Source organism: Vipera berus (assembly GCF_964194415.1).
Source record: "Vipera berus genome assembly, chromosome: 10".
Classification (NCBI taxonomy): Eukaryota; Metazoa; Chordata; class Lepidosauria; order Squamata; family Viperidae; genus Vipera; species Vipera berus.
The window spans coordinates 9,994,724-10,017,783 of record NC_138213.1 but is presented as its reverse complement, the minus strand read 5'-3'; the positions used below and the strand labels follow the sequence as shown (position 1 = coordinate 10,017,783).

General features: G+C 44.0%; 3 protein-coding genes across 9 annotated transcripts in view; 2 read left to right on the top strand and 1 right to left on the bottom strand.

Annotated features, from left to right (window-relative positions):
• The window catches only part of GFOD2 (Gfo/Idh/MocA-like oxidoreductase domain containing 2), a 17,057-nt gene extending 10,228 nt beyond the window's left edge, over nt 1-6,829 (top strand). For 2 of the 5 annotated variants that reach the window (XR_014027516.1, XR_014027517.1), the window contains 3 exons: nt 428-1,297; nt 5,962-6,294; nt 6,632-6,829. Coding sequence is in view for 2 of the 5 variants with exons in the window: in XM_081336015.1 (XP_081192141.1) it covers nt 428-1,297; nt 5,962-5,993 (902 nt within the window). In the remaining 3 variants the exon portion in view is untranslated. Of the gene's footprint in view, nt 1-427; nt 1,372-2,389; nt 2,813-5,961 lie in introns of those variants that run through there. The other 3 variants (XR_014027518.1, XM_081336015.1, XM_081336016.1) reach the window with 3 other exon arrangements.
• Nucleotides 1,019-10,625, bottom strand: LOC308672818 (uncharacterized protein C16orf86 homolog). 3 transcript variants are annotated; one of them, XR_014027519.1, is made up of 8 exons: nt 10,523-10,625; nt 9,042-9,161; nt 7,951-8,108; nt 6,843-7,051; nt 5,552-5,713; nt 5,084-5,247; nt 1,179-1,337; nt 1,019-1,042 (listed from the first exon to the last, which is right to left on the bottom strand). XR_014027519.1 is itself a non-coding variant. In XM_081336023.1 (7 exons), the coding sequence occupies exons 2-6, from the start codon at nt 9,159-9,161 to the stop codon at nt 5,093-5,095; spliced, it is 804 nt and encodes a 267-aa protein (XP_081192149.1). In that variant the 5' UTR covers nt 10,523-10,625; the 3' UTR covers nt 1,098-1,237; nt 5,084-5,092. The 3 variants fall into 3 exon arrangements, 2 of the variants coding, with proteins under 2 accessions (XP_081192149.1, XP_081192148.1); XM_081336023.1 differs by lacking the exon at nt 1,019-1,042 and having other exon boundaries at nt 1,098-1,237; XM_081336022.1 differs by lacking the exons at nt 1,019-1,042; nt 1,179-1,337 and having other exon boundaries at nt 4,074-5,247.
• Nucleotides 10,422-23,060, top strand: ENKD1 (enkurin domain containing 1). Its single transcript, XM_081336017.1, has 8 exons — nt 10,422-11,619; nt 15,757-15,900; nt 16,225-16,449; nt 16,566-16,738; nt 18,127-18,285; nt 19,808-19,977; nt 20,540-20,676; nt 21,476-23,060. The coding sequence occupies exons 2-8, from the start codon at nt 15,816-15,818 to the stop codon at nt 21,634-21,636; spliced, it is 1,110 nt and encodes a 369-aa protein (XP_081192143.1). The 5' UTR covers nt 10,422-11,619; nt 15,757-15,815; the 3' UTR covers nt 21,637-23,060.

The window sequence follows — 23,060 nt, the reverse complement described above, 5'->3', positions numbered from 1 at the left end:
TCTACAAAGGCCTACAACAACATCTTAACCCTTAAATGATAGAATGAACAACTTCGTATATCCTGAAAAATTCTTAACGGCCACATTTCTTGTTATCAGTCTAACTCACTGCTATAACATCTATTATAAAAACAAGCAGACAAGTTCATGATTCATGGATGAACTGCCAAAAATCACCAATGTTGCTTCCTGTTGAATCGACACAGCCAGTTTAGGAGCCTCTAGGTACTAAAAAGATGTTAGGAGGAACATAGAAAAAATATAAATGAAATGTGTATTGTCATGTGCAAAACTAAAATAAAACTTAGTAATTGGAAATTGGCTAGTTGCAACCGCTCTGCTTTTGAAGGCTTTTTCTCCTCGTTTGGGTGTTGAGTAAAAAGATTCCCGTTGACCTCTGAATTAAAGTGCTGCCCTTTGTCTACAGGAATTGGAAAGAATGTAATCTGTGAGAAAGCCGCTACCTCTCTCGATGCTTTCAGGATGGTCACGGCTGCTAGGTATTACCCCAAACTCATGAGCATTGTGGGCAACGCTCTGCGCTTCCTACCAGCTTTTGTCCGAATGAAACAGTTAATCGACGAGCACTATGTCGGCAACATCCTGGTCTGTGACGTGCGTGTGTATTGGGGAAGCCTCCTCAGCCAGAAGTACAACTGGATTTGCGATGAGCTAATGGGCGGGGGCGGCCTGCACACGATGGGGACGTACATCATAGACCTGCTCACCCATCTCACAGGCCAAAAGGCGGAGAAGGTCCACGGGCTGCTGAAAACTTTTGTCAAGCAGAACTCGGCCATCCACGGCATCCGCCACGTCACCAGTGATGACTTCTGCTTCTTCCAGATGCTGATGGCGGGAGGCATCTGCAGCACGGTGACTCTGAACTTCAACATGCCCGGGTCCTTCGTTCACGAGGTCATGATTGTAGGGTCGGCTGGCCGTCTTATTGCTCGCGGGATGGACCTATATGGCCAGAAGAACACAGCTCCCCAGGAAGAGCTGTTGTTGAAGGACACCCTGAAGATCCACGCAGAGCTTTCTGAAAAAGAATTCAAAGACATCCCTCTTCTGTACCTCAAAGGGATGGTCTACCTGGTGCAAGCTCTCCGTCTTTCCTTCCAGGATCAGGAAGATCAGCGGACCTGGGATCCCAAACCGGTGGCCATGGCAGCTACCTTTGAAGATGGTCTCTATATGCAAAGTGTCGTCGATGCTGTTAAAAGATCCAGCAGGTCTGGGGAATGGGAAACAGTGGAGGAGATGATTGAAGAGCCTGATGCCAACCAGAACCTCTGTGAGGCGCTTCAGAGAAATAACTTATAATGCAGATATTCCTGCAAAAAAAGGGAACAGTTGGAAACGGAAGAGGTGGGTGGGTGGAATGGAAGCAGGAAAAAAGAGGAAAGGCGTGTGTGTGAGTAAAGGGGGGGTGTCTTTGGTTTTTAACCTCGGAGAGTTTTAAATGTTGCAGGTGTACGTGTCTTTGGTTACTTAAATTTAATCACTTGTGTATCGTTAGGAAAGCTTGAATTGCCAGTTGCACTCAGCAGATAAGAGCTCTGTCCCCCAAAACAAGAGTTTGGAGGAGGCAAAACTCTCTTCTGTGGCCAGCTCTTGTATTAATGCAAGTTGAACATAATTGGCATGTAGTGGTAGAGAGTGAGGCTGATCCGTTGTTTTTAAAATAGGACTCGAAGTTATTTTTTTACAGCTGTTTGAGGGGGAAACGGCTTCCCCAAAGGAATACAGTGAGACACATCTTTAGAGTTGATCCTTAAGAGGATCAGAAGGGACAGAGGCAGGGGGTCTCTTTGTAGACAGCACAAGACTTCGCTAGAATTCAGGGATAAACTGGTAAAGATCATGTTCGTTCCTTGGCTTTTCCTAACCCTTACAGGGAGCCCGTCATGTAAGCCCCACTGAAAGTCTGAGGCATGGATCTGAGAAAGTTGCATTGAATGAGTCAGATGCTAATTGGAGATGCTCCCGATTCTTTCTACCATTCCTCAGTCTGTCCTTGGAAGTAGAAATGGAACAAGATGATTGGAGCCCAACGCAAAAGCAAGTGAAATGGGGGTATACAGTATGTATGAGGATGGGGGTGGAGGCAGAGAGGATTTGGAATTAAATTCCTGTATTCCTTCCCTTAAAAAAAGAACACCCCCCCCCCCCCAAATCTTGCTTTTTGCATGAACAGGGTGAACTTGGAAGTGACTATCTAATTTTGCGCCATCTACTTCAGTGTGTTTGCTTTATTTTATTTGACGGAGCGCCGGAGGGAATGCAGCTGCTGTTTGTGCATTATTGGTGCCCTTGTTGATTACGCGGGTTGTACAAGACTCTGCCATTTCTTTCCAATATTCTTTTCTGTCTTTTTCCATGCTAGCCAAACTCACCAATGTTGATCGCTTGGCAGTGCAAAAACCGTGCCCCGTACCCAGCTTTGATGGTGAGAATTTTTGGCTGTTAAATTAAATTTAATTTGGCTGTTTAATTAAAAAAGGAAGGAAAGCTGACTTGAAAATATGCCCGAGTTACTCTTGACTGTAATCTGGTAGGGCTTGGCATGTGTTGGAGACAATCCAAGATAAACAGCAGTTTAGTGAATTGAAGCAAATTCTGGTTCCTTTGCCTTTCTCCCATTTTAATCCTGTTAAGATCCCTGGAGGAGATTTTATTAACCAGAACTGGAAGAAAAACAACCCTTTTTTAATGAAACATTTGTTTACTTGAATGCTATTTTATTTTTCTTACATGGTTTTCCTACTGGGTTTTAATCCTGTAAATTAAGATAAAGCATTAACAAGCATGCCTCAGTTGTGTTCTTTTAAATGATAGTCTGTAATGGAAACTAAGAACAGATACAACCATGTACCAGATCAGCTGCTCTGTGCTCCCTAAGGGAAAAAAAATCTTAATTATTTTCTTCTCTTTTGTGACTTTGAAGCTATTTTTAGGTACCACACATATAAAGCTTAGCATTTCAGTTCTTGATTTACAGTTGGACCAACAGGGTCTGGGGTTTGTGCAGCTTCTATAGTTTTGTTTTTTTAAAAAGGCAAAATCTCGAATGATGAATTTTTCCCCCAACAGCACTGAAAAAACTTTTCACACTTAATGGCTGTTGCGGCATCCCCATGGTCGCATGATCAAAACCGAGGTGCTTGGCAACTGACTCATATTTATGACGGTCGCAGTGTCCCGGGTCATGTGATCCCCTTTTGCAACCTTCTGAACAAGCAAAGTCCATGGGAAAACCAGATTCACTTAACAACCGTGTTGCTAATTTAAGAACTGCAGTGATTCGCTTAACAACTGTGGCAAGAAAGGTCGTAAACTGGGGCCAAATGCACTTAACTGTCTCACTTAGCAATAGAAATATCGGGCTCAATTGTGTAAGTCAAGGATTACCTGTACGTGCTTTGGCAAGGAGTGCTATGCTTACTTAAAGCTTCACCTAGGCTGGGATGATAGAAATTGGTGATTAGATTTTGTGATCGAACACAAATAGCTTTTGAGATAGAAAATGGCGTTTAATTATCATCCCTCTTATGGTGTTTTTTTTGGGGGGTGTCTTATCTTTCTCCCCTCATGCTGCTATTTGTAGATACCCAAAAAGGGAGAACAGATTTAAAATATATCCCACAAGCTATAGTCTCTTTTTAAAAGCTGTGGTTGGGAAATCTGATCTTCGATTAGTCAAGAGCAGAAGACATTGCATAGTGTATTAAAAGTGAACCGCGCAGGCACGTAAGATTTGAATCCAGGAATTCAGAGAGCTGGCTTCTGAATTTTTAAAGTGTATCCTGCTTATGTACTTTCACAGTAGGAGCACTTGGGATTTTGTTGTTTTTTTTTCAGATACAAGCTGAGAGCCTCCGTCAAAATAATACTTCAAATTTTATTGCCTGCAAATGCGCAAAGTAAACAGAGCTCCAGGTGGTAACTTCTGTTTGTATTTTGCCTTCCTTGAAAGAACTGACTTTCTGAACCCATACATTCCCTTCTTCCTTTTAATGCAGACAATTTGATTAAGTAAGAACACTCAAAGTCTTTGTAGTTCAGCGTTAAGGAATCTTGCATGATCTAGCAAAATGCTGATGATTGAATTCGCTCTAAGAAATTCAGGATTCCTCAGAGATTTCCTGGGGACCTGTATTTGCCTTGGTAGATTCCCTTTCTTTTCTACCCCACCCCCACCCCCCAACGTACAATCCAGTGATGGGAAAATGGACAAAATAGTTTATCCTGAAGTTTCCTCTAAGTAAATACGTTCTAATTGGCAAAGGACAATGTAGTCCACCACCCTCTTCCCATATTTTAAGTCTTGTTTCCTTGTTTATTTTAAATGAATTAGAATAGCCTTTTCTTCCTTGATCACATCTGGATTCAAGGCTAGAAATATCATTTCTGTTCTACTGGACTTCTTGTTCAACACTTGGTACTTGTACTATGTAACCCAACAAAATAACCCACATTTTGTATGTGCATCTCTTTCCTTTGTAAAGAGTAGACTACAAATGGTATGCACTCAAAACCTGCAAAAGATACCATACCATCTAGCGATGGTTAGCCAGATGTTCTGGAAGATCCCAAAGCTAGGTTAGATGGACAAAGTCCTTCCCAATTGCTATTAAAAATGCATAAAAATCAAGGTTGTGGCATCAGGAAGAAGCAGGTACAAATTACCCTTGCTTGGACCAACTATCTCATAGATTGCAATGGGAATAAAATGTGGGAGAAACCCGTGTACATCTTGGCCATTGTGTGTAATTACTCAGCGGTGTCCTAAGGGCTGGAGGATCTTGAGAGGAAATGGACTGTACTTCTCTGTCTTTTCTAACACTCCGTTGGGCACTGGTTTACAGTATTTAGATAGCAGCAATTCCACTCCTACTTAGACTGGTCCCATTTCCCCCCCTCTATTTTACTGCAAGAAACAAGACAAAATATTTACACTTTGACACCCGACTATAATGAACAAAAAATGAACTACACTCTGATGGAATTCAAGGAGCATCTTCCAGTCTCTGAAAAAAAAGCACCATTGGTCTCTTGAGGAAGGAGCTTGGCCTCTTACCAGATACGATTATCTGTTCTGTGGTGACAATGGTGGGACTAAATGAGCTGCACAGACGCTGAGCATCTTATCGATGTCCACCTGAGTAGACTTATCTACCTCTGCTTTCACCATGGATGTGGCACTTGGTAGACTCCTTGGTTCCTTGCCTTTCTCTTCTGCAACTGCAACAGAGAACCGGAGATGAGTATGGAGTAATTTCTGTCTTGGGTAGATGAGGAAAGGCAATGATAGCAAGCAAAGTGGCTTTTTGAGTTCCGCATCATACAAACTTTAAAAAGGCATAACTTCAGATTTTCCAAAAACAAAACAAAAAAGGAGGACATAGACTTCACATCACAACAAGAACAGGTTTTAGCCAATCACTCCGAGCACCAAATTCTGCCCAACCTATTTTTTCTATTCCAGCCCATGTTAGTTTTGGAAAAGAAGCTAGGTCCCCACCCTCCTTTGTTTCCAGGTTGTTACCTATTGATGGAGTTATTCTCAGTTCTACGGGGCCTGTCTTGTTTCCTTGGGTAGAAGAAGCCTCCATTCGGGGCAGATCATGTTCCTTGTCCGACGGTGTGTTCATCTCTGGGTTGTCATAGTTAATGTATTGATATAAAGGACGCAAGCGCTGGGACTTTTCTAGAAATAATGAGACAATGTGAATCCTGGCGAGCAGGTGACCTCTGAAGTATAAGGATCTATTAGTCAGTACTCCTTAAACATGACAAATGCAAACCAAGTTTGATGTAGTGGTGAAGGCTTCAGACTAGAAACCGTGAGATCTTGAGATGATTGATAGATGAGAGAGATGACAGATAGATCAATCCTTTCTTTAAGGTGGAAACTGAGGTAAGTACAGACCCTGAATCTTTATCTAACCTATTTAGGTACACACCTTGCAAACCTGTCCAACTGGTAAAACCATAACAACTTGCAAAGAGTCTGCTTACAACTTCTAATGAAAAATTCATCCATCCATCCATCCATCCTGTATGGCACTCCATTTCCTTAGACTTTGAGTCATCACTCCCTGAGTAAGGAACAAGAACTTTGGAACTGGAATTCCCATTCTCCCATGGGGGAATGTGTTTGAGAAAAATGTTCTTGGCTGTCCAAACAAGCATGATAACACTATTCTATCTTTCTGATGTCTACCTATTCATTTCTTGAAGAATATCACATACATTGTGGTATGTTGGTTATGGAGCTGATTGCACTGTGTAAGTAACATTTGTTACTATTGAAGACCAAGTAGAAAAACACACTATGTCTGTCTGTCTATCTGTCTATATTATCTATCATCTATATCATCTTTCCATATCTATATCTATCATCTGCCTATCTCTGTTATCTATCTATATCTCTTTCTAGACGGAGAGAAAGAGAAAAAAGATGTATCTGTAACCGGATAGAAATAGAGTTAATTAATTTTGGAGAGGGACTTCCATATTTACAAATGACCAAGGAAATACATTCATATTAACTCTTTTGATCAGTAGCTATTTAATATTTATTGATTTAATCTCAATTTATTTTTCTGTGCTGGTCTTTCTGCAGTGGGACTCCTGGCAGAGCAACAATTAGTCAACAGCGAATATGGCTCAATTAAAGAGTGACGCATCTGTAAACTGTCTCCTCATTTTTCAGACTCTCGAAATGCAGGAGTTGCGTCAGAAAGTGATACAGTGAAATACTGAATATCCCGAGTATTGCCAATCCTGCCCCCCCAGCCCCGATTCATTCTTGGATGTCTCTTCTACCCACTCACTCTCTGCAGTTGCAGATTCTGGAGGCAGAGAACTCCCTGGAGTGGTGGGAGGGACTGGGATGATCTCTTGAGTTGACTTTCTTTTCTTAGCTTTCTTGGGCTGCTTCAGCACGAGGGATGTTTCAGCTTTGGCGCCTTCAGCCTCATCAGCCCTCGGAGGCAGTTTCTTGAAGTCCGCATGCTGAAAAGTGAGCACCTCAGAATCACTTCTGTGGGGCAGGAAGAAGACAAGAGAGGAGCAAGAGGGAAGGTCCGGCCCCTCTCCCATCTTGGGAAACTCACATAACCCAACAAAATTGTGGTTTGTCGGACTGACTTGCTGCTTTCCCCCCCCCAAGCCTTTTTCTTGCAATCATTCTTACCGAGGGCAGAAGAAACAGTGAAAATGACCGCCGCCCCCCTCCAAGAAACAGGTCCGTATACAACTAGTCTCAAAACTCTTAGGACAAGAAGGCTGTCGGGTTTTACACGTAGTTCTCAACTTACAACAGTTCATTAAAGTGACCGTTTCAACTTACAACGGCACTGGGAAAAGTGACTTTTGACCGTTTTTTACACGACCATTGCAGCATCCCCATGGTCAGGTGATCAAACTTCAGACGCTTGACAACTGATTCCTATTTATGACGGTCGCAGTGTCCCGGGGTCACGGGATCCCTCTTTTGCAATCTCCTGACCAGCAACGTCAACGGGGAAGCCAGGTTCCCTTAACAACCGTGTTCCTAACTTAACAACTGCACTGATTCACTTAATAACTATGGCAATAAATTTTGGGCTGAATTGTGGCCGTAAGCTGAGGACCACCTGTTTTTTTGCTGACCTAGGTGACATTATGCTTCCTATCCCATTTTGCGTAGAGAAGCTAGTTGACCTAGCCTTCAAATCCTTCATCAATATTGTTTTTCCCCCAATTCGTGGTGGTCTCCATCCTGAATCAAGCTCACTCTCTGTAAAAGGGGGAGGGGGGTTTGAGTCCTTTCATTCGAGGCAAGTTTTTCTTCCACTTCTATTTCCTGAAAACCTGAAACACTGAATCTGCGCTACTAAAAATCCTTTTCCCAGAATGATCTCCTTTTGAGTTCCAGGGCACAGAATTCTCAAAGCTTACTTGGTCATCCTTGCCTTGAAACCATAATTCGTTAGCCAAGCTTGCAAAACTGAAGCAGATTTTAGATTCTTGAGCTCGGGGAACAAGTCTTGATGTTGCTGAACTTCTTCCTCATACAGCTTGGCATGCAGGTTAATACCCTTGCCATCTTGGTGCCACTGGGAAGAAGAAAACACCATTACCATTCATCTTGGGGGGTGGGGGGAAATGTAGAAGAGGAAAGAAAGAAGGCTGCATTAACAGAGGGATAGAATCAAGATCACGTGAAGTGTTAATGCCACTTTACAATGCCTTGGTAAGACCACACTTGGAATTCTGCATCCAGTTTTGGTCACCATGATGTAAAAAAGATGTTGAGACTCTAGAAAGTACAGAGAAGAGCAATGAAGATGATTAGAGGACTGGAGGCTAAAACATACAGGGAACGGTTGCTGGAATTGGGTATGTCTAGTTTAATGAAGAGAAGGGCGAGGGGGGACAGGATAGCAGTGTTCCAATATCTCAGGGGCTGCCCCAAAGAAGAGGGAGTCAAGCTATTCCCCAAACTCCCTGAAGGCAGGACAAGATGCAACGGAAGGAAACTAATCAAGGAGAGAAGCAACCTAGAACTAAGGAGAAATTTCCTGACCATTAGAACAATTAACCAGTGGAACCACCTGCCTCCAGAAGCAGTGAATGCTCCAACATTGGAAGTTTTTAAGAAGAGACTGGACAGCCATTTGTCTGAAATGGTGTAGGGTTTCTTGCCTGAGCAGGGGGTTGGACTAGATGACCTCCAAGGTCCCTTCCTCCTCCTCCTCCTCCTCTTCATCATCATCATCATCGCCACCATTATTATTATTATTATTATTATTATTATTATTATTATTATTATTATTATTATTATTATTATTTTGGAGAAAAGTAGTGTGCAGCCGTCTAAAGTTGTGATCCATGTTTCTAGTGTTGATTGGGGTGAAGCACATTCTTCCCTCCTGCTCATTCCTGCAGCAAGTTATCGATTTGTTCCACCTTTCCAACATAGGGGTATTCCCAGTGTTTATAAGACATACACCCTTCTGCTCTCCTTTCCTGTGTTACTCATTTTTTACCTCCAGTGACTTGATGTTGGGATTTTCCAGGGCTGCAGCGAGCTGGGACGGAAAATGTGGGAGGCTGGTCTTCCCTCCCAACTTCTTCTCATTCGGGCTTCTGGCACAGGTTGCCATCATCTATCAGGTGGGAAGGGGGAAAAACAAACCCAGAAATGGCACTGGCTGTTGTATGTATTTTGCTGGGCAAATAAAATAGCCGATTTATAGTTTATTTATAGTTAGAAATAGTGGTATTTCCTGCTGTCAGGGCACCACTGAACTGTGGAAAGAAATATAGAGTTAAAGGGACTGGATTGATGCAAACAGTAACAAGGTAATGATGTTTCAGAGTTGTACAGGATTTTTGGATTTCTTCATGCACAACTGGTTACTAAACTGTTTATAGGTAGTCCTCAACTTACAACAGTTCATTTACTGACTGTTCAGTTACAATGGCATTGAAAAAAGTGACTTATGACCGTTTTTTAGAGTGACGACCTTTGCAGCATCCCCATGGTCACATGATCAAAATTCAGATGCTATGCAACCGGTTCATATTTATGACCATTGTGGTGTCCCAGGGTCATGTGATCATCTTTTGTGACCTTTTGACAAGCAAAGTCAATGGGGTAGCTGGTTTCACTTGACAACCGGGTAAGTAACTTATCAACTTGCAGTGATTCACTTAACAGCTGTCGCAAGAAAGGTCATAAAATGGGGCAAAACTCACTTAACAAATGTCTCACTTAACAATAAAAATTTTGAGGTCAATTGTGGTCGTAAGTCGAGGACTATTTATATGTCTATGGAGATTCTCAATGATCCAGGTCATGATTATCCCAAAGGTGCTTTTTCAAAATGCAACTGGACTTTCTTCATTTTTTCCCCCTTTGAAAACGTTTTGCTTCTCATCCGAGAAGCTTTTTCAGTTCTGACCAGAAGAACTGAAGCAGCTTCTTGGATGAGAAGCAGAATGTAAGCCAAGAAAGTCCAGTTGCCTTTTGGAAAAACCACCTTTGGGTAAATTGTTTGTGGTTACCAAAAAGCCAACTTAGAGCAGGCTTAAAAGACAAATGGCTCAAAGAAGCTCTAGGTAAAAATTCTGATTATTATAGCACCTTCTCTAGCAAGTGATGTCAAGTGAACTTTAGCACAAAAAACAGATACTTCTGAGGTGCCAAGGACAGATACGTTTTTTGGTGTCCTTCTGTGTCCTTCTCAGTCACCAACAACTGTTCCCTCTGTTAATTCAACTGCTCCCGCTGACGATTTCATTAAGCTTCTAATTTACCACTGGTTCATGAATTATGAGGATTTTAATAAATCCTGAAACCCCGAATGAGGATTTATTTTAAAAAGTTAAGGAGGTTCCGTTTCCCCTTTTCACTGAGGTACACTTGGAAGCTATGGGCCCCCGAGCATCAATTTGTTGTTATCTTTCAAACTGAGGACTTCAAGGGATGTTGGCAACTCAAAAACAGATAAATAAGAGTTCTCACCACAGCTCTCTGGGACAGTTTGTCTAAAGCGTTGGTGAGTTTCCACTGCTCTGTCCAGCAGTGATTGGTTAGTAGGCCTTGGAGATATTAGTCCGTCTTCTTTAGGGCCAGTTGCTAAGCTACCAGGTCCATAGCATTCTGGTGCCACTCCATCAGTGGCTAAGAATCTAGATCTTTTCTTCTCTGCTTCCCCAGAAATGCCTGCTACGTCCTCCATTAGCCTCTGAAACGACTTAATATGTTAGCTACAGAAAACGTGGCTGCCCTTCTCTCTTTTGCCACACTGCTGTAATTGTGCGAGATCATTAAGCATGGAAGGGCATTGAGCATTGGATGAATAGGATGTCTTCAGTGGATCTTTTTCTTATTTGCCTAAACCTCTGCCCAATTCTTCCAAAGAAGGCATTGATGCTAGGAAAGGTGAAAGGAAGAAGAAGATAAACAGAGGATAAACAGCAGACAGGGGAATGGACTCAATTACGGTACAAATCTCTACACTTTTGGAAGACCAGAGAGACTTAGTTAGGGACAAATCTTCATGGAGGAAATTTATGTGGTCACTAATAACGGCAGTCAACAACAACTACAAATTGATGGCACATAATATTCTAGCAAACTAATGAGCACCAAAATGAAGAAGATAGATAGATGATAGATAGATAGATGATAGATAGATAGATAGATAGATAGATAGATAGATAGATAGATAGATAGATAGAGAAAGGAAAGAAAGAAAGAAAAAGAAAGAAAGAAAGAAAGAAAGAGAAAGAAAGAAAGAAAGAAAGAAAGAAAGAAAGAAAGAAAGAAAGAAAGAAAGAAAGAAAGAAAGAAAGAAAGAAAGAAAGAAAGAAAGAAAGAAAGAAACGCTGGCTGAGATATAGGGAAAGAAACCCAGCATACCTGGAAAGGCTCCATTTGGCACCGTTCCAAGCCAGTACTGTATAGAAAAAGAAAAACTACAATTCCCGGCAGCCTCCGGGAAGCGCTGTTGCTAAGAGACCGTAGGCGGGGAGTCCAACTGTCGGCAGCCGGATTTTTCTCGGCATCGCTGCACAGGAAGCGCCGCGCGGGGCTGCTGGAGAGGTCGGGCTGCAAATGTGAGTGGGCGGGGGGGGGGGCTTGATGGGGACGCGGGTGGGAGTGGGAGGGCACCTGGGGGAGCTTCTCCGGGAAGAGGGGGGGGCTGTTGCTGGCATGCACCCAAAGTAGGGGGTGGTTCGCGTCCCGGGGGGGGGGGAAATCGGGGTCCTTCGGGCTGGTGGGAGCTGGAAGCCTCATTCCTGGGCTTGGAAGTGGGGAGGGTGGCTATTGGGGGAGAGGGTTCCGTTGCTCGTGACACGTGGATTTTGCGTGTTCCCCCGGAGCTGGCTTTGCAATTTCTTGTTCACAACAACCCTGTGAGGTAGGACGGCAAGTGGGACCGGTTCCAGGACCCCCAGCGACCTGGGGGGGGGGGCAACCTGAATCCGGGTTTAAAGACTGAGCTCTGCGTTGCAGTGCTTGTACGGGTACCCAGAGTTGTTGAGAGCTGAGTGGTAGACAAATTTAATAATGATTATTATTGTTGTTGTCACGGTTGTTATATTGTGCCGTCTGTTCGGTATTCCCCAGATGTTGTGGCTGTTCGTTTTGAGTGGAAGGATCCTTCAGACGCCTAGCAAACTGTTTGCAATTTTTCCCCTTTCTTTGCACTGCTTGGTTATTTTTCTCCATGGCTTCCTAAATTCACTCAAGGGGCTGCCTTCGTGCAACATGCTGAACAATAAACTAAACTAACCATACCGGCTAGGTTTTCCTGAGCCACGAACTAACCAACTATGGTCTCCCTGGATATTTGGACTAGGAGGTTCTGCAAAGCTCTGCTGCTAGCATGTGTTTTCATATACAGTATATATGAAAACACACACACACACACACACATATATATGTATTGTTTACCTTCGTTGATTCGGTCGTTGAAATTAGGACATGAACCATAAAAATGCAAGATACCATAAATTCTTCTGTTGACTGATTCCTTTCTGAGGGGTCCTTGGCGCTTTCTGAGCCTGCTTGTTTGTTTTGTTTTGAGTTTGCTTGTTTTCTTGCAGACATTTCATTACCCAACTAGGCAACCTCGTCAGTGCTAGTAAGGAGTGCCGTTTGCTGTGAGGTTATGCACTGGTGGCTTGCCCTGTCAGTATTGGTGGGGGTGGTCTTAGAGATTCTTTGCTTGGGCTGTTTGCTGTGGGCTTCTTTGGCAGTTTCTTGATTGGGGGTATCCTTTACCTGATTGTTGGTCTGGTGTTATCCTTGGAGTTAATCTATGCTGATCTGGGTGCTGATTGCTGGTGATGATTGCTTGGGTCTTTTTGTTCCTTTGGGGGGCTGGGTGATTGTCTCATTTGCGTAGTCTACAGATGTTGTTAATGTCTGTGTGTCCATTGATGGCTGATTAGTCAGAATGCCAACCTAAGGTTGGCATAGCATAATCATAAGCCCATCCAATGTTGACCCCATGCCAGGAATGATTCTGCAGTGTATGCCTCCCAGCATACACAAAGGACAGCACAGCAGGAGGCTGATGGTGCAGATCAGCAGAGGGGCTGGACAGCTCCGGGCGATGACTGGTCACTCAGGATAAGCCTAATGACTTAAGCTGTTGACAGCCCCAGGCATGGTCAGCCTGGTGGGAAGCCAGGATCTACACCCATTGTCACCTGCACTGGCAGGAAGCCCAGGTTTGAACTGATTGGATGCCATCCACCTGGGCAGGTACAACTCACTTAGCAGGTTTCTCATTTAGCAGCATAAATGTTGGGCTCAGTTGTGGTTCTAAGTCGAGAAGTGGCAGAGAGAGGATCGTAGAGGAGGGAGAGGCAGGAAAGAAGGGGTAACTAGTTAGTTGCGCTTTCTACCTGCCTTATAGCTATAGCAAACCTTAGGTAGGCAGGTCCCCATCAACTGCAACCTAGCCTCAAGATTCCAAATGCGCTGATTAGCCCCTGCAAGGTAAGAACTTTTTTTAAATTTAGTTTTATTCATTTATAACATTAAATGTGAAAATACAAAAGCAAATAGAAGGGGACAACAGCAGGAAAAGGGAAAACAAAAAAGGGGTGAAGAAAGGGAGGGGAAGAAACAAAAGGCATTGACTTCTGACTCTCTCTGTTGTCCTAAAATCAGACATTAAAATCAAATCTCAACTTTTTACATTTTTATAGTAATATGCCCTAGCCTAGCCATTTCTCTACCGGCAAATCAGTGTAATCGGTAAAACCCAAAATCGTGATATCATTTTTTTGTCCACTCCCTGAGCACAAAGTCCAGAAGCGGTTTCCAAGTTCTTTTCTTTTGTCAGCACAGTCCGTTTGGCCATCTCTGCTCATTCCATCAGCTTTTGTCACCCTTCGTCCGTGGTGGCATCCTTCCACTTTTGTGCACAGAGCAGTTTTGCTGCCGTCGCCATGTATAAAATCAGAGTTTTAAATATTTTTTCTCCCCCAGTTCTCTTTCCATTAGGCCCAGAAGGAAAGTTTCTGGTCTAATCTTTATGTTCGCTTTTAGAACTTTCTCTGTTAATATATGAATCCTACTCCCAATATTTATTTGCAAGGTAAGAAGAACTCCTGTTACAACCGTCTTCCTGCTCCATCTCTAGGGGAGTTTTCTTACACCAGCGTAAAGTTTGCCTTCCCAGCATTTTTCCCAGGTCGGAACTACATGCCCTTGGCTATCCCTCCAAGCATCCATTACAAACGGGCCTCTTTCCTTCCTTTTTAGATCCTTGCAGTCCCATGATTTCAAGCCAAACAGCCTTCCAACTGTATGTTTGCACAGTATTTGGCTCTTAACAGCCGTTTACCCTCCAAGCTGACAGAATAAACATCTCTATGCTGCACCTGGAAGAAGGCCAAGAATTAATCCTCCTCCTCCTCCCCCCTCTCCCTCCTCCCTCCCCCTCCTCCTCCTCCTCTTGGTGAGGGCAAAGCATTTGGCAGGCCTGATATTGTGCCAGCCAGGCAGCTATTGTCTTTATGCAAAATCAGGGACCATCCATTGTATTTGGCTTCTCCTGCAGGAAGGCAGGCACAGGAGATATTTAAAATTTGCTTTTAGGATGTTTCAAGGGAAGTTCAGAGACAGCTGTGGTTTTGCTCACTGTCTTTATGCCTGCCTAGCTGCCAGGGCAGCTTTCAGATATCTGCTGAGAGATATCTGATATCTTTGATGGGTGTATCTGCTCAGTGGAGACAGATTACCAGGGTTCGCCAAGCATGCTTTGTACTTGGAAAAGAGGCTCACAAGAGGTCATTGGCACGGATAGTTTTAGGAATCTCCTAGCTTTAAAGATGGTGCCTGGGTCGTTATCAGGACTAGAGGCTGTGAATATTGGACTGAGCTGCATCTGGAGGACCATAGGTGTCTTATCCCTAGCAAAAGGGGGGAAGATGGATAGAAGCAGGGCAGGCCTCTCTCTGATCAACGGGGTCTCCAGCTATTCAGAGCATTAGGGACCAAACCCAGCAGACTTGATGTCAACAAAACATTGCGATTCCAACAGGTTAACAACGACAGTAATATATAGGTAATCCTCAACTTACGACCACAATTGAGCCCAAGCTTTCTGTTGCTAAGTGTGAGACATTTGTTAAGTGAGCTTTGCCCCATTTTACGACTTGCCACATTTGTTAAGTGAATCATTGCAGTTGTTTAAATTAGTAACTCGGTTGTTAAGTGAATCTGGCTTCCTCACTGAGGTCGCTTGTCCGAAAGTTGCAAAAGGGGATCACCTGGCCCCTCAGGACACTGCAACCGTCATAAACGTGAGTCAATTGTCAAGCATCTGAAGGTAAATCCCATGACTGTGAGGATGCTGCAATGGTCATAAGAGTGAAAAACGGTCATCGGTCGCTTTTTTCATTGCTGTTGTAACTTTGAACGGTGAACTGCTGTAAGTTGAGGGCGTCCTGTAACCAGTGGTTTTTTAAAGCAACTGTAATTCCTGCAAACTTTCTGATTAGTAAGTAGCTATTCTGCTGCAGTAGCTATTCTGGGCATGATTGAGGCACATAATGTGCGATGAATACAGTGGAAGGGAAGAGAAATAAATCTAATTTGTGCCTGACATTTTTCACTCCTTAATGATACAGTGGTTGATGATTGCATTCTTCCTTCCAACTCCCTCTCCTTCCCGATACCCACTCACACTTTATCCACAGTTCCATAGCAAACTCGGTTCTTGTTTGCAACAGGTTCCCCCAAAAGATGAGATTTTGCCATTCCTGGTCAGAATCTATGAAGCAAGGTTGAGATGTCGGAAGGTCCCTCCAGGATCACGGGTCCCATTCCTCCAGACCCTTCCCTGTGTCCGGATTATTACAGACGGCCACTGTCAGGTCAGTATCTGCTTGTGTCCGTTCACCAGGCTGGACGATAAAGACGTCCTCCATCTGCATCCTACACCCACGACGGAATGGAGAGAGATCTCCCAACAGTTTCTCCAAAAGGATGACTTTCAAATTGCTGAACTTCCATAAAGCCCAATCTGGGTAAACATCTGTATGGCCACCTTTACTGTGCAATTGATTTCTTTTTCCTGATCCCTGCCTCCGGCTTGAGGATTTCGGAGGAGTTTTCTGCAGCCAAAGCTCCACTGCTTCTGCTCTTAAGCGACTGACCCTTTCCTGATTTCCCCCCCCCTTTTTTTTTCTATCTTTTAGCACGAGGAAGGCTAGAAGGGAACTCTCTGAAATTGGATTTGCTTCCTGGCCCCATCCCTCCAGAATTCAGCCTCTACCCTGGGTGCTACAGCGCTCGCTGTCCGCAACCTCCTCCACGAATTAAGCCCAATGCCAGGGACATCTTGGAGAAGGGGCAAAAGGGCACCGTCGGAGTTCTCCTGAAGCTAGATGAGATCTCCTTCTTTGAGGAACTGAGGCCCAAACGTAAGCTGCCAGCTAGCTCTTTAGACCTGTTCTACCTTCTGCTCTGGGGCGCAGTTTGGGCCAAGGTGTCTTCAGAGGACATCCCAAGAAGCCTTATTTTTCCTTTCGGGGTGCAGGCAGGGATCAGAAAGACCACGAGAAGGAGAATCTGAGGCGAATGAGAGAGATCCAGCGGAAGTGCCGAGAGAAAGAACAAGCCCGGCAGCTGAGTCAACCCAAGCCCGTGAAAGCCCTGTGGAAGTCACAGAAGTATGAAAACGTGGAATCCAAAGTCAAGGCAAAATTGCAGGTATTGCCCAGGCCATTCCTTACTCCCCTTAATTAATGCAGTAGAGCAAGGGGTCTTCAAACTTGGCCCTTTGATGACTTGTGGACTTCAACTCCCAGAATTCCTCAGCCAGTGTGCACGCTGGCTGAGAAATTCTGGGAGTTGAAGTCCACAAGTCATCAAAGGGCCAAGTTTGAAGACCCCCTGCAGTAGAAAACAGTCTGGCATATCAGCTAAAGTGGTTTTTCTCCACCAGAGCAAGCTTTCCAGATTTGGGCCCTTTAACTCCCAGAATTCTTGGCAATAGAATTGGTTGCTTCGGTTAAGAAATTTGCAACTGTGGGGTCTTTGGTGCTCTCTGAGCTTGGGTGTTTCCTTGCAAACGTTTCACTATCCAACTAGGTAACGCCATCAGTGCTAGAAAAAAGTGGGATTTGCTCTCAATTTATATTCTGGTGTTTTGCCCTGTCAGTGTTGGTGGTTCCTTGATTAGGATTGCTGTTAGCTTGTTTGCCTAACTTGATAATTCCTTGATTGTAGCATTGTTTACCTCTTGATGGTTGATCTAGTATTAATCTGGAACTTTTTTTTTCTGATCATGCAGTGCTTTCCCCCGCCCCCCGTCTTTTTAAAAAATACATATTATATTGTATCCATGGGAATAAAATACAAAACAGAAACAGAAAAAAACATACGCCCAACAGTGACAACAACAAAAAATGAATATGTACAAACAAGGAATAAAAGAGAAAGAAAATGACTCAAACAATCAAATAAGTCCACCATTAAACATAGAAAAAAATCTACCCTGGCTGGATGCTAAAAATAAATTTTTTTTAAAAAACGGATAAATTCTCCTTCCCTTACAAAATGGGTCCGCAGATAGTTTTTTTCACTTTTATATATTTATTTTATTTATTTATTTTAATCCCATTTATATCCCGCCCTTCTCCGAAGACTCAGGGCGGCTTACAATCTAAGAAGCACAAATCAATGTGCTTAGCAATAGCAATAGCCTTCATTCTATGTATATGCCTGCTTATTAGGGCTTTCACACACCCCCAAGCGGCATTATTACAAAGTCAGCTTAATTGCCCCCAACAATCTGGGTCCTCATTCTACCTACCTCGGAAGGATGGAAGGCTGAGTCAACCTTGAGCCTGGTGGGACTCGAACCTGCACTAATTGCAGGCAGCTGGTGTTACTTAAGGAGGCATTAGCCCACTGCTCCACCAAGGCTCTTTTAAATATATATTAAATGTAGGGTCGATTCCATTATTAGATAGAGACCTGCTCATCTGAAATATTTGTTTCTATAATATATTTTTCGGGTTAAGTAAGGATATGCAGTACTTTCCCCCCCCCATCTTTTTTCAAGTAGCTGTTCCTTCTCTTTGTGGGTTTCGCAGGAGAGTCCCAGCCCCCCACATCCCGACACTCAGAACTACTTGAGGGCCTATTCTCGCAGTGGCACAGGAATTCGTCCACGGCGGTCACCGTCCCCAAACCCTTCCCGGTTGGGCGAAATGGATACAGGAGCTGCCCCAGCTCAGAACGGGAATGGCAAGGTTTGTGTGTGTAAATAATAATAATAATAATAATAATAATAATAATAATAATAATAATAATAATAATAATGATGATGATGATGATGATGATGATGATGTTGGAAGGGACCTTGGAAGTCATCTAGTCCAACCCCCTGCTCAGGCAGGAAACCGGAATTGTGGGAGTTGAAACACACACACACACACACACACACACACACACACACACACACACACACACAAATCAACTTATAAGCAATGGGGAAGCCAGATTCACTTAACACAATTGTGTTACCAACTTAACAACTGGAGTGATTCTCTTAACAACTGTGGGCATCAAGGTGGTAAAATGGGGCAAAATTCGCTTTACAAATGTTTCACTTAGCAGCAGAAATTTTGGGCTCAATTGTGCTAAGCAAAGGACTGCCGATAATTGGGAGGGGAGAAAAAAGTAAGGAGCAAGGAAAGTGAGGAATAGGAATATGACTAATGTTTCTAAACTACAGTTCCCAGCTTCCTTCACTCTCGACAGCTATGGATGCTGGGAGATGTAGTTCAACCTCTGCAAAACATGACAAAAGGCAGGGAGCTGCCTCTGTCCAACATGCGGAACCGAAATAAAGTCTGCTCGGTGGCACTGTTATATATATATTACGGGAATCCAGATTGTGATGTGTTCAGCAAAGCGTGGCTAAAACAAGTGAGACTTAGGTTGCACGTGAACTCAAAAAGCATTGCTCACTAGATGCATTAAGCCAGACTTGCTTCTATTTGTGCACCTCAAGTGTTAATACCCCTTTATAATGCCTTGGTAAATGCACACTTGGAGTATTGGATCCAGATTTGGTCACCATGATGTAAAAAAAAGATGTTGAGACTCTGGAAAGAGTGCAGAGAAGAGCAAGAAACATGATCAGGGGACTGACGGATAAAACATGTGAAGAACGATTGTAGGAATTGGATATGTCTAGAGTCTAGTGAAAAGAAGGAGTAGCGGGTGAAATGATAGCTGTCTTCTAGTATTTGGGGGGGGCTGTCACACAGAAGAGGGGTCGACCTATTCTCCAAAGCACCTGAAGGCAGGACAAGAAGCAATGGATGGAAACTAATCAAGAAGCAACCTAGAACTAAGGAGAAATTTCCTGTCAGTGAGAACAATTAACCAGTGGAACTCCTTGCCTCCAGAAGTTGTAGGTGCTCCAACACTGGAAGCTTTTGAGAAGAGATTGGACAGCCACTTGTCTGGAATGGGATAGGTCTCCTGCTTGAGCAGGGGGTTGGACTAGAAGGCCTCCAAGGCCCCTTCCAACTCTGTTATTCTGTTTTACAAATGCAGCCATCATGCTCAATCCTCTGAGGCTGGACAACCCATATTTGACACCCATCCCTCCCAAAGCCCATTTATGTAGCCCCTGACTCCAAGATAGTGATCCACCCCTGCAGGAAGCCACGATTAAACAATCATGCCTTGGCCCAGTGGGTGGGTTGCCACCACCCAGAAGCTCTCTGCTTGTTATCGTCACTCTCTCTCTTTCCATTCCAGGTCCCAGAGAATAGCAGTAACGTGGATTTTGTCAGCCACAATGCCCAAAATGCGAAACGCGCCTCCTTACAACGCTCACGTTCCCTGCAGTCAATCAACAAAGTCCTGGAGCAGAAGCAGAAAGATCTGGAAGAGTACAACACGAAGCAGAAAGGCCACGTGCCCCGCTAGTAAGCTCTCTGGGCTGGCTGAGGTGATAATGGGCTGCAGACCAGCCTGTCTAGGGGGTGGGAGGTTGGGAACGTTTGTGCTGTCCTTTGGCAGAGGGCCACTCATCTCCGGTACTTTAACGGCTCAGAGCTTGTCAAATTCAGCTTTGGAACCATAAGGTCTAGAAACGTGAATTGACCAACAAATGGAAAGTGAGATTCTTCTGGTTTTACAGTCTGTTTTGCTGTCGGTGCTAGAAACCAAAATCGGTACTTATGGATCCAGTTTCAAAAAGGTGCTTCAGGACAGACCAAACGTTTTCTTGTAGCTATCCCCTCCTCTGAGTTCCATTGCTAAAAGTTTGGCTTGGTGACCATGCCAAAAAGAGAGAGCGTTTTGGCTCTTGGTTTATTTTTTTCTAAGAAACTGGACCTGGAAAAGGCCCTTCCTTCCTTCCTTCCTTCCTTCCTTCCTTCCTCCCTCCCTCCCTCCCTCCCTCCCTCCCTCCCTCCCTCCCTCCCTCCCTCCCTTTCCTGTCTCCACTTTGCCATTCTTTTGAGTTCCTCTTTCTGCTCTATGCAGCCTGATTGAGCGGAAGGACCACTGGCGCAAAGAAGCTGAGGAACGCCTGCGTAACACACCTGATCCTGACACGCCGCCAGGCCACGCCATGATGCCAGAGAACCAGCGCCTGGAAACCCTCAAGAACCTCAAAGAGAGTAAGAAGGGTGGAGGTGAAACCCTCTGAAACCGCTTCTTGTAGACTTCACACACACACACACACTTAATCAGGATAAGGAAAGGGCTAAGGGTTATGCTAAGGTTAGGCTTAGGTTTCAGGCGTTACATTTTCCTCTTCCTTGCTTTCTTGCCCTATTGAGTTTTTAATCTCTTGGAATTTAAATAGAGGGTGGGTTTACTCTAAGATTTAAGGGACATGTTTGCAGCAAACCCAATTTTTCAGAATCCTGACGTTATCCGATAAGCGTACGCAACCAAGGATTGGCATCATGCATTGTGCTGAGCCATGATTCATGTAGTCGCGGCTCATTGAATATCCCACATCACTGGCTAGTTGTGTACAGCATAACAGAGCCATAGAACCTGGCTCACAAATCCAAATGGCTGAGTTCGCACGACCAAGTACACCTAAAAACATATCTGTTTGAACAATCCGGTCTGGTCTGACGGGTTCTGTTGTAATTATTGTTTTAAGGTAACTATCTTCTGCATTTGGGCAAAATTAGGGTTTAATTTGTTTTCAATATCTGTATTTGTGCATTCTGATATTTATGTCACTGTTCACCGCCCTGAGTCCTTAGGGAGAAGGGCGGTATACAAATCAAATCAAATCAAATCAAATCAAATAAATAAATAAATAAATAAATCCCAAATAAACCACATTACAGCTTGGGGGGGGCAACACGTTTATGGGGCCAACTGGAGCCACTGAAGAAGACAGGCTATTAGAATTGCCCACTGATGGTGCTCCTTTTCCTCCCCATCTCTTTCCTGTAGGCCAAGAGAAGTTCTTGAAGGAGTTCCTGTTGCTTCCGATGAGAATCGATACGTTGAGTGTTCAAACCCGTCGGGTTTCTTTAGAGAAGAAGTTGTCACAGATTGAAGAGGCTCTCAAAATCTTCTCCAGACCCAAAGTCTTCATCAAGTTGGACTCCTAAGCACAGAGGCCATCTGGCCTCTGGCCTCTCCAGCCTTTTGCACTTCAAGTCCCAGGTGGCTTTGCTTCCTCACACGGTAGTTCCCGCAGTGTAGGTTTGTCTCGTCGCGTTGTCCCGTTGTTCCTGCTGTAAGTCCTGATTCTTTTCAGCCCAAGGGAGCAAATCTGTGTTTCTTGGTCAGGCGTGGGCAACCTGTGCAGGTGGTGACAATCCAGACCTGGGATGACGAAAGCTGGAACCGAAGACCTTTTGGTGGGCCGAGAGAGCCGTTTCCCAAACAAACCTTCTCAAGAATGTCTTATTTTTCAGGCAAAGGGGGAAGATCGTTCTCTTAAAAAAGGAAAAAGTACACATCTCAGCAGCTTCGCAAGCTTAAAGAGGAGTATGTGCATTTTTAACCTAGATGATTGGAGAGTTTAAAACAAACAAAGCACATTTTGTAAGCAAGCTTGTGAGTTGGAAGTTGTGAGGGCCTTCCTAAGTAATTCTAAAGGATTCTTCAGTGTTGATAGCATCGGTCTTTTTTTAAAAAAAAATTGTTTTTTAAAGCATCAAACAATTCCCTTTAAATCTCAATTAGGGTGATTTTTCTCCTTTAAAAGAACTTTCCAAAGAAAAAACTTCATGTGCAACTTGAAGGAGAACTGGTGGAAGGAAGTTGCAGGATTTCTCAACCTCTTGTCAAATTTAATATCTGAGCTTTGTTGATCTGGTTTGTGCTGCCATCTGCTGATGGACCCAATAAATGTTGGAAGAAGGTTCACTGCAAATCAAGGACCTAAATCAGGGGTAGGGAACCTTGGCTCTTTTATGACTCGTGGACTTCAACTCCCGGAATTCCTCAGCCAGGCACGGTAGCTGAGGAATTCTGGAAGTTGAAGTCCACGAGTCATAAAAGAGCCGAGGTTGCCTACCCCTGACCTAAATTAACAAGCTAAGTGTTTACTCTGAGGTTAGTGCCCTTGGCAAGTCTGACATGACTTAAGCTGTTACCCACCACAGTGGTGATGCTGCAATAGTTGTGTGAGGATCCATTGTAAGTTACTTTTTTCAGTGCCGTGACTTTGGTCGCAAGTTGAGGACTATTTGTAAGAGATGCTGTCCTAATCCATCTTGATCTCTTTGCCATTCTCAGCAAAACGTGAGTTTACCCCTAGCTGTATATTGCTAAGCCAGAAGAGTCATCAAAACAGCACAGACTCCCTGTCTCTACAGGTGAGACTTGCAGCCCCAAACCAAAAGCCTGGGACACAACCCCCACTGTCTTTGCATACATCGCCACTGAGTTGCAGTGGACTTGGGCCCTTTAGCAGAACAAGAGAACTTCGGTCTTCCAAGGGGACAGTCAGAATGATTTAAGGTTTCGGGTGATGGATTTTTTGAGGGGCCGGGGGGGGGGCAGCTGAAAACCAACGGTCAGTAAG

Excerpts from the sequence above, each read along its gene's own strand:
- LOC308672818 (XM_081336023.1), bottom strand. The coding sequence starts at position 9,161 with ATGATGGCAACCTGTGCCAGAAGCCCGAATGAGAAGAAGTTGGGAGGG. Across the intron at positions 7,052-7,950 it reads TTCAAGGCAAGGATGACCAA|AAGTGATTCTGAGGTGCTCA; the intron begins GTAAGCTTTGAG and ends CCTGCCCCACAG. Across the intron at positions 5,248-5,551 it reads GAGAATAACTCCATCAATAG|TTGCAGAAGAGAAAGGCAAG; the intron begins GTAACAACCTGG and ends TCTCTGTTGCAG.
- ENKD1 (XM_081336017.1), top strand. The coding sequence starts at position 15,816 with ATGTCGGAAGGTCCCTCCAGGATCACGGGTCCCATTCCTCCAGACCCT. Across the intron at positions 16,739-18,126 it reads AAGTCAAGGCAAAATTGCAG|GAGAGTCCCAGCCCCCCACA; the intron begins GTATTGCCCAGG and ends TGGGTTTCGCAG. Across the intron at positions 20,677-21,475 it reads CCTCAAGAACCTCAAAGAGA|GCCAAGAGAAGTTCTTGAAG; the intron begins GTAAGAAGGGTG and ends TCTTTCCTGTAG.